The 16,215-nt window shown below is 40.4% G+C and overlaps 1 protein-coding gene across 1 annotated transcript; it reads left to right on the top strand.

Moving 5' to 3' along the window:
• The first annotated feature begins 5,731 nt into the window (after positions 1 to 5,731).
• LOC125529162 (2-methyl-6-phytyl-1,4-hydroquinone methyltransferase 2, chloroplastic) lies at positions 5,732 to 7,941 on the top strand. Its single transcript, XM_048693569.2, has 3 exons — positions 5,732 to 6,166; positions 6,263 to 6,569; positions 7,426 to 7,941. Exons 1-3 carry the CDS (start codon positions 5,787 to 5,789, stop codon positions 7,582 to 7,584), a joined length of 846 nt encoding a protein of 281 aa, XP_048549526.2. The 5' UTR covers positions 5,732 to 5,786; the 3' UTR covers positions 7,585 to 7,941.
• Positions 7,942 to 16,215: the final 8,274 nt, after the last annotated feature.

Raw genomic sequence — 16,215 nt, 5'->3', positions numbered from 1 at the left:
TGGGTCTTGTCCATCGCATCATTCTCCTAATGACGTGATCCGGTTCATCAAATGACAAACACATGTCTATGGTTAGGAAATTTAACCATCTTTGATTAACGAGCTAGTCTAGTAGAGGCTTACTAGGGACACGGTGTTTGGTCTATGTATCCACACATGTATCAAGTTTCCGGTTAATACAATTCTAGCATGAATAATAAACATTTATCATGATATAAAGAAATATAAAACAACAACTTTATTATTGCCCGTAGGGCATATTTCCTTCAGCATTGACTACTACCGCACATGAGCTAGCTGCCATTCAGCTGTCTTGAGCTCCTAGCCACTTGGTGGCCTTTTTTTAACTTCTTTTATGCTTTTTTTTGGGCTTGTTTGTGCTGATGCCCTAGTAGACTGCTTTTATTTTTCGATGAGACTCTTGTATGCTTGTATGGACGTGGTGGTTTTTTTATATAAAATAGGACGAAAGCCTGGTTCAGACAAAAAGGCATGCAGGCTCAACTGGCTATTTTTGTGAGGTGGGAGCGTGAGATCCTTGGTTTATTTTCCCACGGGGGATGATATTGAGTTCTCCATATTTCTTTGTTTCGCCCACTAACGGGAGGCACCCACATAGGTAGGTAGGGAGAGTGGTGCCACATATGCATGCTTGACCACTCAATTGGTGCTTACGTGGAAGGGTTGACCAATTAACCATGGGAAATACATAGCTTTACAGTGAGCAAGTTACCATATAATCACGTCGAATCATATATAATGACCATAACAAGCGTAAGTTCCGTGACCGTAGTTTTGCTCTGCACTCAACTTCAGTGACCGCCTATAGCACCTGGGCCACCGCTACAGTTGTTGCTGCAAAGAAGTAAGTCCCAAGAGGCAGGGAGCGGCCTAAATTGCCTACTAGATCGAGTTTTTCTGCTGATGTCGGTGTTGCTAGCTTTTACAACAGTTGTTACCGTCTCGAGAGCTCACCATAGTTCAGATAACATATATCGCCGAGCTTGGGCGCGTGCTCAGGGTGCGGGGATGGTAAAATACTCATGGTGGTAACTAAAGGAAAAAAATGTTTTGGGTTTACATTTTAAAAATAGTAAAATCTACAAATTATGTGGCAAAATGATGTACCAAAAGAGAAAAAACATTTAAACTGAACATAATGTAACACCATGTTTAATAAAAATGTGATGCGTAAACTATATATTTTTGCTTCAAGCATCCAAGACATATCGTTCATATTATACAAAATATAATTTTAAAATTTTTAGCTTGTGATTTACATTCATGACTTTATTGCTCTGGAAAAAAAGACAAGCAGGACTTGATGTGTTGGCATAGTTTGGTATGGATATATTAACACAAGATTGCAACTTGTGTGTACATGCATGACTTGAGGAAGTCACATAATTTTGATCGGACGGCTATCAATAATTAATGTGACGTACATGGAAACACATGTGTAGAAAAATCTAATAACGGAGAAGCGCCAAAGGGTATTTCCTGTCATAGCATATAACAAATCAAACTGTAGGAGAGACGAACCGAGGTGTATGTGGTGTGGGAGGTTGGGTGCTGGGGATTAAGTGACGGGCAGCTGTCAAGTACACTATGTAGCGATGGAAATTTGGTGCCAAGTCTACATCCATATGGTTACATGCTTCTTTTCAATTAAGGACGAAATTATGGGTATGGCTTGAATGACGGTTGGGCGCTAGAGGATTGATGGCACAGTGGAACTGCTGTTAATTAGGTGTCAATTTAGCAGTAACTGCGACACTCGAGGTCGCATTGTGGACCATACTTTCTCCGTTGCTACATCTCTTTTTGGAGACAGCTCCCCGAGACAGCCATATGGTCCAACTCAACAAATTTGTGGCAATGATTTAATAAGGAAAGAGGTGAATTAAGTAACATAGCTAATTACTCATACTATGAGTAACATCACATATATCAAGATAAGATGAGTCTATAACTTAATAAATAAAGTGGTGTACCACACATAGGAGTATGTTACTTCCCACTTTTTTGGTGAATGGGATCTTTAAACCAGAACGCATGTAGTAGTAACATACTCCCTCCGTTCGGTGAAGAGTGTATATCTAGTTTCAAAATTTGTCCATAAAAGAGTGTACTTCTATCTTCTCAACGTACTTTAAAGTAGGAAAAAATACTTCTCTCTCACCACATGGTAATCAAGACCAATAGCAATCTACACATGGTCTTCTTAATTTCTACATGCACTTAGCTCATTGGGGGTTGAGTAATTAAAGAGAAGAGGGATGATGGCTTGCACCTTTCCAATGCATTTTTTACTCAACTTCATAATTTGTCCTAAAATTTCTAGATGTACACTCTTCACCGGATGGAGGGAGTACTCCACTATGGGCAGTCTGACGTATGACGCGTGCCATTGGGGCACTAACATGTGGGTCTGGTTCCTGATTGGCCCATCTGTCAGTTGTCGAACGGCACCCTACCGTACGGCAGATCCTTGTCCCCTCTTTTTTTTAGATTAAAAAACACAATAAAGGTTTAACTAACGTAACACGAGTTTATATCACAAAGTTTACATTATTAGAAACCTTTTTTTAAGCCGAGGCAAAAGATTTGCCGCACTATTGATTAAGAGAAGAACAGAGTGTGTATTACAAGCCCCAACACAACAAGATTACTCTTCCGGTACAATGTTCCCCAAATTTTTTTGCACATGCGGCAATCCAAAGGCGAGCATCTCCTTTGATGGTATTAAGAACTTCAAGTGTTCTATTTTCTAACGGTAAAACTTTTTTGACATCCAATTTGTATTATATTGATTGATCGAATTAGTGATCCAGGGATACACGTAGATCTTTTAAAACGGGAAGGACTGAGTAAATTAGAGTATTAATATAGTTTTGTTCTAAGTGAAAAGGTTGACCAAGTCTATAGAAAATAAGCATCAGCATCCATAATACCAAGTAATGCAACTTGTGGAAATATATTCCATTTATGATCTAACAATTTTTTATTTGATGTCATATATATTTATTAATAACATTTAAATAGATTTGATCAAAGATTATTATATTAACTGCACCATCACTATTTGTGGTAGATAGTACACGTCGATAGAGTTAGCTAACCATGCAGGTCTTCCATACCAGTTGATGACTTCAAACCATGCTCGATAGCATAGCATATCACTACAAATGTCCTCTCGTCACTCAGACACACAGAGCAAAGGCCGGCGATGGCGCGGTTCATCCAGCACGAGGAGACCCTGTGATTAAGCAATAATATGAATCCGGATGCGTAATCAGTTCAATCTCCATTAATCTGCAGAGCGAAGTTGATGGTAGTAGCCCCCTGCAACAGAAAGAGAGCTGATGATTAGCCTGGTAGAACTTCTACTAGAACGTGTACAATGATTCTATTTAGAGATGCCAAATTGGATAACCGGTGATGTGAGGGCTGTGGAATGAGGCTATCTTTGGATCGACACGTAAAAAAAATACTTATGGAAAAAGGGAAATCTAAAAAAGTTATCCCTCTTAATTAAGAAACGATCTCTTAGTAATAATATATCTCACCGCATATATAGATATATTTATTTAGTAGAGACAAGATTAAGAGATACTCATTGTATATTTTTTTCATCTCTAGATTACGAGGCAGAGTTAAGATAAAGACTTATCAACCACTATATATGTCAAGAAAGATAGTGGAACAAAGGAAAGAGAACTGCCTTCTCTTACTTAAGATATGGTCTCTTAGGAAGAAAAGTAGCAAGACATTTCCTTCCATTCAACGAGATGTCTTCTCTTATTCACATGTTTCTAGCTTAATGTTTAACGGCCCCATAATTTTAAGATCTCTTAACATAAAATGCTAGAGTCAACACGAAGAGATAATCTATTGTATAACTAGTTTTGCTTCGCTATACCCCTTAAAAGTTTGAACGTCTTAAAGTTACTTGAAAACGATATTCGCGTACATTCAAGATCAACAAATTCTAAACCCTACTTTTCCTATTTATTGTATAACATGTTTTATTGCCTTTTCTAAATGATGTGGAATAAATAAATAAAATCAACTTACCAACCAATGTACACGATTACATTCACTAATAATTGGAATAATGGTTGGTAGCAGCCCCAGGATATTTTTCCTCCATCTGGTTACGTGGTTCTCTCCCATTATTAAGACGTACTTAACGAACGATGGAGACCCAGGATATGATAGCTGAGGAGTGTAAATGTGTAATAGCCAGCTTCTGCGGGTAGAGCGGACGAAGAAGGGAGTGCGGACTTTTGTTGATCAAGCTCTTTGGAGGTCGGTATTTTAAAAAGTTCAAAAGGCATAATTAGAAGTTTCAAAGAAATTTTTAGAAAATCCATGGAAACCTACATGTGTTCAGCACAAACATGTGAAGAATTGTTCGAAAATATTATGATTTGCAGGCTTTACAAAAACATAAAATTTCAGCCCAACAACAAAAAACGGCCCATTTTGACAATACATATTTGTCTTTTTATTAGCCACGTGTGAAAGTATACTTTTATGAAAGTTTGCACATACGTAATATACACGCGTATGTTACACACAAAATTCAAATGTTTCTGCGTTGTACAAAATTGTATTTTGAAAATTAGCTCCAAGATGCTCGAGCACCATTAGCATTTTCCACGAAGAAGGGCACTACTCGAACCAGAGAAGGAGATCAGTACTTCAGAGCTTCTCGATCTCATTACTTGAGTCAAAACAACCGAGACGACCGGGTCAGATGATGTGCTCACAACACGGGGGGAAATTATGCGATGCCATGTTACAAAAATCAAATTCCCATGTTTCAAAAAATTCTAGAAATACTGTGAATGTTCACAAGACATTTGTCTACTATCCCTAAACAAATTCATATTCGAATTCAGATGCGCATTGAGTAATAAAAAAAACAAATTCAGCATGAATGGTGTCACAAACAGAGAACCAAAAAACAAATATTCATATGTGGATTTTCCCTTTTTTGTTTCTCTATGTATATTTCTATTATGGATTTGAACTTTTTAGAAATTTAGGCACGCGTCTTGTCAACGTTCACATTTTTTTGGAATTTTTTGAAACATGGTGTCATCATATCATGTGATATATCCCCCTCACAACATACGCACACACGCCTCCTCATGTGTGTTGTATTTTTAAAACAATTATGTGATGTGTTGTATTTTGAGCTGGGTGATACGATAGCCGTCTCAAAGCCAACAGACAACTCTCGCGCCGATGTGCGTCCCCTCACAACTAACACCCCACATGTCAGCTCCTCATCAAATCCTCATGTGTTGTGCCTGACAATTGTTTAGCTGGAATGTGTTGTGCCATGACAATTGTTTAGCTCGAGTAATGGCGCTTGGGCACGAGGGGACTGATGGCGGGTAGCGATCGCACGCTGTAGCACGAATGCTAATTTGTTTGGTACCGCTCAAGGATGGGCAATTCTTCGTAAAGTTTGCTCACAGTTTTTCTTATTTTTAAAAAATTATCAACATGTACAATACTAAATAAATAACGTGTGAGTGAAAATATCCTTTGTCAAAAATAATACTTAGAGCATGTGGGCCATAGTAGTGGACATAGTATAATTTTTCGCGACATAGTAAGGCTTAGTCAAAGCAAGGCTTAGAGCATGGAGCAACGATTATTGTAGCTATAGGAGTACTATATGTCGTACTAGCGGTATAAATAGATGCCCTCCCATTCCCTAAACATCCATCATCCGCTTGCTTGCTGTCCGGCCAGAGCAACGATTGGCCATGGGTTCCACCAAGCCACTCCGGCTGATCCAGCACAAGAAGGAGGCCCTCTGGTTCTACAGCTTCATCTCCTTCGGCTACGACCATGTGTTCAACCCGGGCCAGTACACCGAGGACATGCGCGACATCTCCTTGGAGCATGCCCGCCTCCATAGCCGGGCCCTCAAGGTGGTCGACGTCGGTGGTGGCACTGGCTTCACCACGCTTGGCGTCGTCCGGTATGTCGACCCCGAGAACGTGACGCTGCTCGACCAGTCGCCGCACCAACTCGACAAGGCCAGAAGGAAGAAGGCCCTCAGGGGCATCAAGATCATGGAGGGTGACGCCGAGGACCTCCCCTTCCCCACCGACACCTTCGACCGATACGTCTCCGCTGGCAGGTCGGTTATGGACAATCTCCTCTCCTTAGACTTTACGTTGACACATCCAATGATCGAGTCGTCTGAGTTCTTGATTTTGGCCTCCATGCATGGCAGCATTGAGTATTGGCCTGATCCGCAGCGGGGGATCAGGGAGGCCTACAGGGTCCTGAGCGCCGACGGCGTGGCTTGTATGATAGGCCCCGTGCGCCCGACGTTCTGGCTATCCCGCTTCTTCGCTGACATGTGGATGCTCTTCCCCACGGAGGAAGAGTACATCGAGTGGTTTGAGAGGGCCGGCTTCAAGGATGTCGAGCTCACCAGAATCGGGCCAAAGTGGTACCGCGGTGCCCGTAGGCATGGCCTGGTCATTGGGTGCTGTGTCACAGGCATCAAGACACAAAACGGGGATTCCCCCTTGCGGGTACTTCCTTTAATTCAAACTAGCACATATGCCCTTGTGTTGTAACGGCGAAGAAAATTATCCGTTATGTGCAAGCACAATGTCCTGTAGTGAATTTAGTACGAGAAAAACACTAGTTGTCCCATCCACCAAAGCGATCAACAGTGCTACATCTGGATGGTGCCACCCGGCTGTAGGTAGCGCACGCCTGAGTCTAGAAAAAAAATATCAGTCAGGCATTAATCACATATGTTTGTTTGTTGCAATGAAAAGGAAATAATCAATAATGTGCAAGCACAAGACCCTGTAGCCAATTCTCTAGAAAAAAAATGCTAGTTATCCCGTCCATAAAAATTACCCGCGGTGCAATATCCGGATGGTGCCACCGGCGGCAGGCGCACACCAAAGCCTAGAAATGAATGCATATCAGCCATGCTTTTAGAAAGAAAAGACGACAGACACAGGAGGAGAAAGAGAATCGACACAGAAGCAAATAATAAAAAGCTAACTAACACAACTACTCTCTATAATTAGACCAGGGGTCGCTTTACTCATCAGGTCCCATTAGACTAGCCACAACACAAAGTAGTAACATGAGCATGTTACTACTCTATGTTACTACCTCTATAGTAAGAAGTAACATATGTGTGGTAACATGCAACACTTCATTTTTTAGGCTATAGACTCATCTTGTCTTGATATGTGTTATGTTACTCATACTAATAGTAACTAGCTATGTTACCACATGTCTCTCTTTCTTCATTTATTACTTGCCACATCATCTATGTAATGTTACTACCTATGTTACTTTTATTATGGGTAGTCTTATAACTAGATGATTCCCATCTTAATTACCCTACATTTTCATCTTGTACAGCTTGGTCCAAAGGCTGAGGATGTTAGCAAGCCACATGTGAACCCCATCTTCGTCTTCTTTCGGTTCCTCATTGGGACAATATGCGCCACATACTTCTTCCTAGTGCCTATTTACATGTGGATCAAGGACAAGATTGTGCCCCAAGGCAGGCCTATCTAACTGAAGATGCTGCCTGGCAGGAGGAGACAAGATCGGAGTCAATATCTGATCTAAGCCGTGAAAATACCTCTTCTGTTTCATGTTGTGTTATGTATCTATACATATGTGGACGCGCGTGGTTGTCAGAAGACCGATCTATTTTTGGCGCCGTGCATCAACCGATAGAGAGGCAGCTGCTCGAGGGCATGGGAAACTAATTGATCAGACTTGTTTCCTGCTTATGTATCTCTCTTCGACTTGTGTGGACCCCTAAGAAGGTCCACCATCTCCATGTACAAATAAATCAAGGAGAAGTCATTCGTTGTAACACAAAGTGAGTATATAAACAATGGAGAAGTGTACTACATCTTCTTTACATATTAAAGTATTCAAAGTTGTGCTCATCGTTACGCAAAGTTGCGCAACATCGAAACAACGACAGTCTTTTAATACTTCGATTGAAGTCAGTTTTATCTTTTTCACATACTGCAATTTGATCTAAAGTCAATAGTTTAGGTATTTCTCTTGGTCATGGTTATTATAAAATTGCAGCCTCTATTAATTAATTAAATTAAAGCTTATGAATTGGATAGTGCTATTACCATTCTTCAAAGAAAAACGCCGTTGACACCTATGGAGGATACTGATCCCAATAGTTTGTCCACAAACTCATTGCAAGGTTTTTGTGAAGACCTGGCAAATGAGGAGCTTTCTCATGATGATGGAAATTTGGATAGTCATATGGACTGTATGGTAGTTCCTGATAAACCCAAGAGAAAGCAAATGTGAAGAAAGTTTATGATGTATCTTCGATAAGACACAATACTCTTAAATGTTTCCAAATGAAGTCTGATAAATGCAGGATTTTGTGGAATAGTAGAGGTCTTGGTGACCTGGCTAAGCATCGTTTTCTCTCAATTATGTAGTGAGCAAAATTTAGACTTTATAGTCTCCATGGAGACTAATAATGATAATGTTTTTTCTCCATTTTAAGTCACCTCTGTGGTGGTCTTGACTTTGCTTAGTATTTGCCTTCCTACCGGCTACTCAAGCCAAGTGGACTGCAGCTTCAAACCCAAAACATAAAATCCAGTGTGACAAAGAAAACCACTCAACCTATCAAAATTTAAATAACCACTCACCTTAAGACAAAATATGAAGCAAGGTCGAATGATATATGGACGGGAATACGATCATTTTTTGTTGGTTAAATGTTTTGTTAGAAAATTTACCCATTATTCATGTTATTATTGGAAAAATATTTTGGTATTAGTGTAGTTGCTAACCCGCGTATATATTATTTTCCTTGGTTCCGGCCACGCCCCCCCCCCACCCCCACCCCCTCTTTTGGATAAAGGGCGCTTTTATTATCTCAAACTATAGCGATACAAAGCATTAAAATTATCACGCGACCTCTGCATAACTATGATGCATACACCAAACATCAACAGTCTGAGAGAAAACAAGTAATAAAAAACTGACAATTTGGCAATGGTAGAGTCCCATAGGCCGACACTATGCCTATGTCGAAATGGCTGATGGACCGATCCGGAGATTATGTTGCCACCCATGTTGGGTAAAAACCTCTGTAGCCACCTGCTCCAACCGCTTACACACCCCCTTGAACAATGATTGGTACTCCACACATTGTAGCATAGACCACGTACGAAGTAAGTGCGTACAATGGAAAATAACTTGCAAAGAGAAGTAATTTTGTCATTAAAACCAAAATCATTTCTGCGTAGCAAGAGTGACCATATTAAGGCATATGCTCGCACCCTTATTACCATTTTGTACCTATTTGAAATACCGTCCAACCAATGACCAAAAACATGGATAAAAATGGAGTGGAAACTTTTTGTTTTTCCGCAGAAAAAATGGAAACGGAGAGGAAACATGAAAACAAAAATGAAAATTTGCAAAACAGAAATGGAAATGAAATTTTTTCATTATTTCCTATCAATTTGCTAACAGAAAAAAGGTTGATAGTTTGTACACAAGGTTATTCACCTAGATGTTCTCTACACACAGAAAAAGAACATGATAAACACTATCTGGTTACTAATCTTGCTATTTGTTCTAAGCAATTTGAATTATATACTGGTAAAGCAAGGTCTACTTATTTTTAGCACAACGTATGTTTTGCCAGTAAGAAACACTTCCAAATGTATGTCTCTTGTATTTATAAATATATGTTCTAGGAGATCATGCACTTAAATGTTATTTGATCTGCTATTTTTGGTATTATCTCATTGCAGTAGCATATACTCTCCGCATGGTGCCCTTGCCAGAAAAAAAATGTGTGTAATGCTTGCGTTTTAAATCAAGCTTGGAAGGACCAAGTTACAAAGTAAATTACTGAATGAAACATTGCTATTTGATTAAACTTAGTAAATGATATTCAATTAACCTGATGTAACTAGGGTAATCTTCTTCGCACACTCCTCAAAGATAAAACTTGTCTTGGCATACTAAGTGCAAATCCGTTTATTATGTTTCCTACTTCTGAAAGAGAATTGATTTGTACTTTAAGTTTTATAGCTCTGGGTGCGAGCAAGGTTAGAAGGAATTTTTAATCCTAACGAAAATCTGGTAACTTATCAAATAAACCTCAACTGTTTATTCATCAATTTCTTCAGTTTGTGTACATACATATGATCCTCATGATTTTAGGCTCTCAATAATATATCAACTGATGAAGGTAATGGCTCTTTACACTCTGTGAATTAATCGGGAAGTTAATTTAGATATCTGAATCAATCAACTCTTATGATGACAACAGTGGCAAAGCTAGCAGCGACTGTGCTGCTTCCGCCCCAGCACCTATCCCTGTATGGTTCGGTTGGTTGCTTTGTATACAAAGCGGGGGGAAACCCTTTTTCGGTTAAAAAAAAGCTAGCAGTGAGTTACGCCTAGGGCCGAGCTAGCTTGAACAATGCCAATGGATGACAATGAACATGTCATTTATAAGCAGTGCTATGCAAACATACACGCACTTTTTATGTTTATTAAGACTGTACATACATTACACGCACTGACGGAGCTACTCGTATCAAAAATAGGCCACGGCCCGCCCAGCTAGTAGCAAATGCAGTGAAGGATTCAGAGTAGATTGAGATGTGAAAGAAAGAAATAGTGGATTTCCTTTGTACTGGCCCGCCTACCATTGATAGTGTAGCTCCGCCACTGATTACACGACTTGTGCTCTGTGGAATGTCTCAATGACACACACACACAAACACAGTGATGCACGAAAATGTGGTTTTGAGCCATTGGGTAAGGCGATTGTGATTTTGCTCCTGTTACAACGTGTGGTTTTTTTTGCCAGTGGTTAATGGCAAAAAGAAAAAAAAAAGACCACGAACATGTAAGATTAGTAATGAACTCTTGCGGCATTGCTAATGGGCATTCGCTATATTGTATGGGCCATCCCTCCTTGTATGGATACCTCAGATGTGTGCCTACTAAATGACCAGGGACTAGACTGATCTGAATCGATCATTTTTTAGTTCCTTGGTTCATTTGTGTTCTTTCTCTGAATCTGTACGTAAGTGTTGCATTTAGAGTTGAACTGGTGACGAAGCTGAGCAGTTTCTATTGGAAATATGCCCTAGAGGCAATAATAAATTGGTTATTATTATATTTCCTTGTTGATGATAATCGTTTATTATCCATGCTAGAATTGTATTGATAGGAAACTATTGAGGAACGCAGTAATTTCAAAAAAATTCGTACGCACACGCAAGATCATGGTGATGCATAGCAACGAGAGGGGAGAGTGTTGTCTACGTACCCACGCAGACCGACTGCGGAAACGTTGACGCAACGTAGAGGAAGTAGTCGTACGTCTTCCCGATCCGACCGATCCAAGCACCGTTACTCCGGCACCTCCGAGTTCTTAGCACACGTACAGCTCGATGACGCTCCCCGGGCTTCGATCCAGCAAAGCTTCGGGGATGAGTTCCGTCAGCACAACGGCGTGGTGACGATGATGATGTTCTACCGACGCAGGGCTTCGCTTAAGCACTACAACGATATGATCGAGGTGGAATATGGTGGCAGGGGGCACCGCACACGGCTAAGGAACGATCACGTGGATCAACTTGTGTGTTCTAGGGTGCCCCCCTGCCCCCGTATATAAAGGATCCAAGGGGGAGGGGTTCGGCCGGCCCTATGGTGGCGCAGGAGGAGTCCTACTCCTACCGGGAGTAGGACTCCCCCCCCCCTTTTCCTAGTCCAAGTAGGATTGGTGGAGAAGAGAGGGAAAGAGGGGGGCGCCGCCCCTCCCTCCTAGTCCAATTCGGACCAGGGGGAGAGGGGGCGCGCGGCCTGCCCTGGCAGCCCCTTCCACTTCTCCACTTTAGGCCCATAAGGCCCATTAACCCCCCGGTGCTCCGGTTTTATCCGATACTCTTCCGGAACCCTTCCGGTGTCCGAATATAGTCATCCAATATATCAATCTTTACGCCTCGACCATTTCGAGACTCCTCGTCATGTCCCCGATCTTATCCGGGACTCCGAACTCCTTCGGTACATCAAAACTCATAAACTCATAATACAACTGTCATCGAAACCTTAAGCGTGCGGACCCTACGGGTTCGAGAACAATGTAGACATGACCGAGACACGTCTCCGGTCAATAACCAATAGCGGGACCTGGATGCCCATATTGGCTCCTACATATTCTACGAAGATCTTTATCGGTCAGACCGCATAACAACATACGTTGTTCCCTTTGTCATCGGTATGTTACTTGCCCGAGATTCGATCGTCGGTATCCAATACCTAGTTCAATCTCGTTACCGGCAAGTCTCTTTACTCGTTCCGTAATACATCATCCCGCAACTAACTCATTAGTTGCAATGCTTGCAAGGCTTAAGTGATGTGCATTACCGAGAGGGCCCAGAGATACCTCTCCGACAATCGGAGTGACAAATCCTAATCTCGAAATACGACAACCCAACATGTACCTTTGGAGACACCTGTAGAGCACCTTTATAATCACCCAGTTACGTTGTGACGTTTGGTAGCACACAAAGTGTTCCTCCGGCAAACGGGAGTTGCATAATCTCATAGTCATAGGAACATGTATAAGTCATGAAGAAAGCAATAGCAACATACTAAACGATCGGGTGCTAAGCTAATGGAATGGGTCATGTCAATCAGATCATTCAACTAATGATGTGACCTCGTTAATCAAATAACAACACTTTGTTCATGGTTAGGAAACATAACCATCTTTGATTAACGAGCTAGTCAAGTAGAGGCATACTAGTGACACTAAGTTTGTCTATGTATTCACACATGTATTATGTTTCCGGTTAATACAATTCTAGCATGAATAATAAACATTTATCATGAAATAAGGAAATAAATAATAACTTTATTATTGCCTCTAAGGCATATTTCCTTCAGTCTCCCGCTTGCACTAGAGTCAATAATCTAGTTCACATCGCTATGTGATTAACACCAGTAGTTCACATCTTTATGTGATTGGTTCACATCTCCATGTGACTAACACCCAAAGGGTTTACTAGATTCAATAATCTAGTTCACATCGCTATGTGATTAACACCCAAAGAGTGATCATGTTTTGCTTGTGAGAGAAATTTAGTCAACGGGCCTGCCAAATTCAGATCCTTATGAATTTTGCAAAATTCTATGTCTACAATGCTCTGCACGGAGCTACTCTAGCTAATTGCTCTCACTTTCAATATGTATCCAGATTTAGACTTAGAATCATCTGGATCAGTGTCAAAAACTTGCATCTACGTAACCCTTTACGACGAACCTTTTTGTCATGTCCATAATCGAGAAATATATCCTTATTTCACTAAGGATAATTCTGACCGCTGTCCAGTGATCTACTCCTAGATCACTATTGTACTCCCTTGCCAAATCAGTGCAGGGTATACAATAGATCTGGTACACAGCATGACATACTTTATAGAACCTATGGCCAAGGCATAGGGAATGACTTTCATTCTCTTTCTATCTTCTGTCGTGGTCGGGCTTTGAGTCTTACTCAACTTCACACCTTGTAATACAGGCAAGAACTCTTTCTTTGACTGCTCCATTTTAAACTACTTCAAAATCTTGTCAAGGTATGTACTCATTGAAAAAACTTATCACGCGTCTTGATCTATCTCTATAGATCTTGAAGCTCAATATGTAAGCAGCTTCACTGAAGTCTTTCTTTGAAAAAACTCCTTTATGCTTTACAGAATAATTCTACATTTTTTCTGATCAACAATATGTCATTCACATATACTTATCAGAAATGTTGTAGTGCTCCCACTCACTTTCTTGTAAATACAGGCTTCACCGCAAGTCTGTATAAAACTATATGCTTTGATCAACTTATCAAAGCGTATATTCCAACTCCGAGATGCTTGTACCAGTCCATAGATGGATTGCTGGAGCTTGCATATTTTGTTAACACCTTTAGGACTGACAAAACCTTCTAGTTGCATCGTATACAACTCTTCTTTAATAAATCCATTAAGGAATGCAGTTTTGTTTATCCATTTGCCAGATTTCATAAAATGCGGCAATTGCTAACATGATTCGGACAGACTTAAGCATAGATACGAGTGAGAAACTCTCATCGTAGTCAACACCTTGAACTTGTCAAAAACCTTTTGCGACAATTCTAGCTTTGTAGATAGTAACACTACTATCAGCATCCGTCTTCCTCTTGAAGATTCATTTAATTTCTATGGCTTGCCGATCATCGGGCAAATCCATCAAAGTCCATACTTTGTTCTCATATATGGATCATATCTCAGATTTCATGGCCTCAAACCATTTCGCGGAATCTGGGCTCATCATCGCTTCCTCATAGTTCGCAAGTTTGTCATGGTCTAGTAACATGACTTCCAGAACAGAATTACCGTACCACTCTGGTGCGGATCTCACTCTGGTTTACCTACAAGATTCGGTAGTAACTTGATCTGAAGTTAAATGATCATCATCATTAGCTTCCTCACTAATTGGTGTAGTAGTCACAAGAACAGATTTTGTGATGAACTACTTTCCAACAAGGGAGAAGGTACAATTACCTTATCAAGTTTTCTACTTTCCTCCCACTCACTTCTTTCGAGAGAAACTCCTTCTCTAGAAAGTTTCCGAATTTTAGCAACAAAAGTCTTGCCTTTGGATCTGTGATAGAAGGTGTATCCAATAGTTTCCTTTGGATATCCTATGAAGACGCACATCTCCGATTTAGGTTTGAGCTTATCAAGTTGAAACTTTTTCACATAAGCATTGCAACCTCAAATTTTAAGAAACGACGGCTTAGGTTTCTTGCTAAACCATAGTTCATACGGTGTCATCTCAAACGGATTTAGATGGTGCCCTATTTAATGTGAATGTAGCTGTCTCTAATGCATAACCCCAAAACGATAGCGGCAAATCTGTAAGAGACATCATAGATCGCACCATATCAAATAAAGTACGATTACGACGTTCGGACACACCATTACACTTGGTGTTCCAGGTGGCGTGTGTAGTGAAACTATTTCACATTGTTTTAACAGAAGACCAAACTCGTAACTCAAATACTCTTCTCCACGATCAGATCGCAGAAACTTTATTTTCTTGTTACGATGATTTTCCACTTCACTCTGAAATTCTTTGAACTTTTCAAATGTTTCAGACTTATGTTTCATTAAGTAGATGTACTCATATCTGCTCAAATTATCTGTGAAGAACAGAAAATAATGATACCTGTCGCGAGCCTCAATATTCATCGGACAAATGTGTCGTGAACCACATACATCAGTATGTATGATTTCCAACAAATCTGTTGCTCGCTCCATTGTTCCGAAGAACGGAGTCTTAGTCATCTTGCCCATGAGGCATGGTTCGCAAGCATCAACTGATTCATAATCAAGTGATTCCAAAAGCCCATCAGCATGGAGTTTGTTCATGCGCTTTACACCAATATGACCTAAACGGCAGTGCCACAAATAAGTTGCACTATCATTATTAACTTTGTATCTTTTGGTTTCAATATTATGAATATGTGTATCACTACGATCGAGATCCAATGAACCATTTTCATTGGGTGTGTAACCATATAAGGTTTTATTCATGTAAACAGAACAACAATTTATTCTTTTACTTAAATAAATAACCGTATTACAATAAACATGATCAAATCATATTCATGCTCAACGCAAACACCAAATAACACTTATTTAGGTTCAACACTAATCCCGAAAGTATAGGGAGTGTGCGATGATGATCATATCAATCTTGAAACCACTTCCAACACACATCGTCACTTCACCCTTAACTAGTCTCTGTTCACTCTGCAACTCCCGTTTCGAGTTACTAATCTTAGCAACTGAACTTATGTTCACTTTGCCATCCTTATGTTCACTTTGCCATCCTTCTTATCCGCCAATCACTTGGGGTAGTTCCGCTTCCAGTGACCAGTCCTTTTGCAGTAGAAGCACTTAGTCTCAGGCTTAGGACCAGACTTGGGCTTCTTCACTTGAGCAACAACTTGCTTGCTGTTCTTCTTGAAGTTCCCCTTCTTCCCTTTGCCATTTTTCTTAAAACTAGTGGTCTTGTTAACCATCAACACTTGATGTTTTTCTTGATTTCTACCTTCGTCGATTTCAGCATCACGAAGAGCTTGGGAAT

Source organism: Triticum urartu, chromosome 4A (assembly GCF_056163025.1).
Source record: "Triticum urartu cultivar PI428250 chromosome 4A, HENAU_Tu73, whole genome shotgun sequence".
Taxonomy (NCBI): Eukaryota; Viridiplantae; Streptophyta; class Magnoliopsida; order Poales; family Poaceae; genus Triticum; species Triticum urartu.
This window is presented reverse-complemented; position numbering and strand designations above follow the sequence as displayed.

Coding starts and splice junctions, on each gene's coding strand:
- LOC125529162 (XM_048693569.2), top strand. CDS start 5,787: ATGGGTTCCACCAAGCCACTCCGGCTGATCCAGCACAAGAAGGAGGCC. Junction 6,167..6,262: donor CGATACGTCTCCGCTGGCAG/GTCGGTTATGGA, acceptor CATGCATGGCAG/CATTGAGTATTGGCCTGATC. Junction 6,570..7,425: donor ACGGGGATTCCCCCTTGCGG/GTACTTCCTTTA, acceptor CATCTTGTACAG/CTTGGTCCAAAGGCTGAGGA.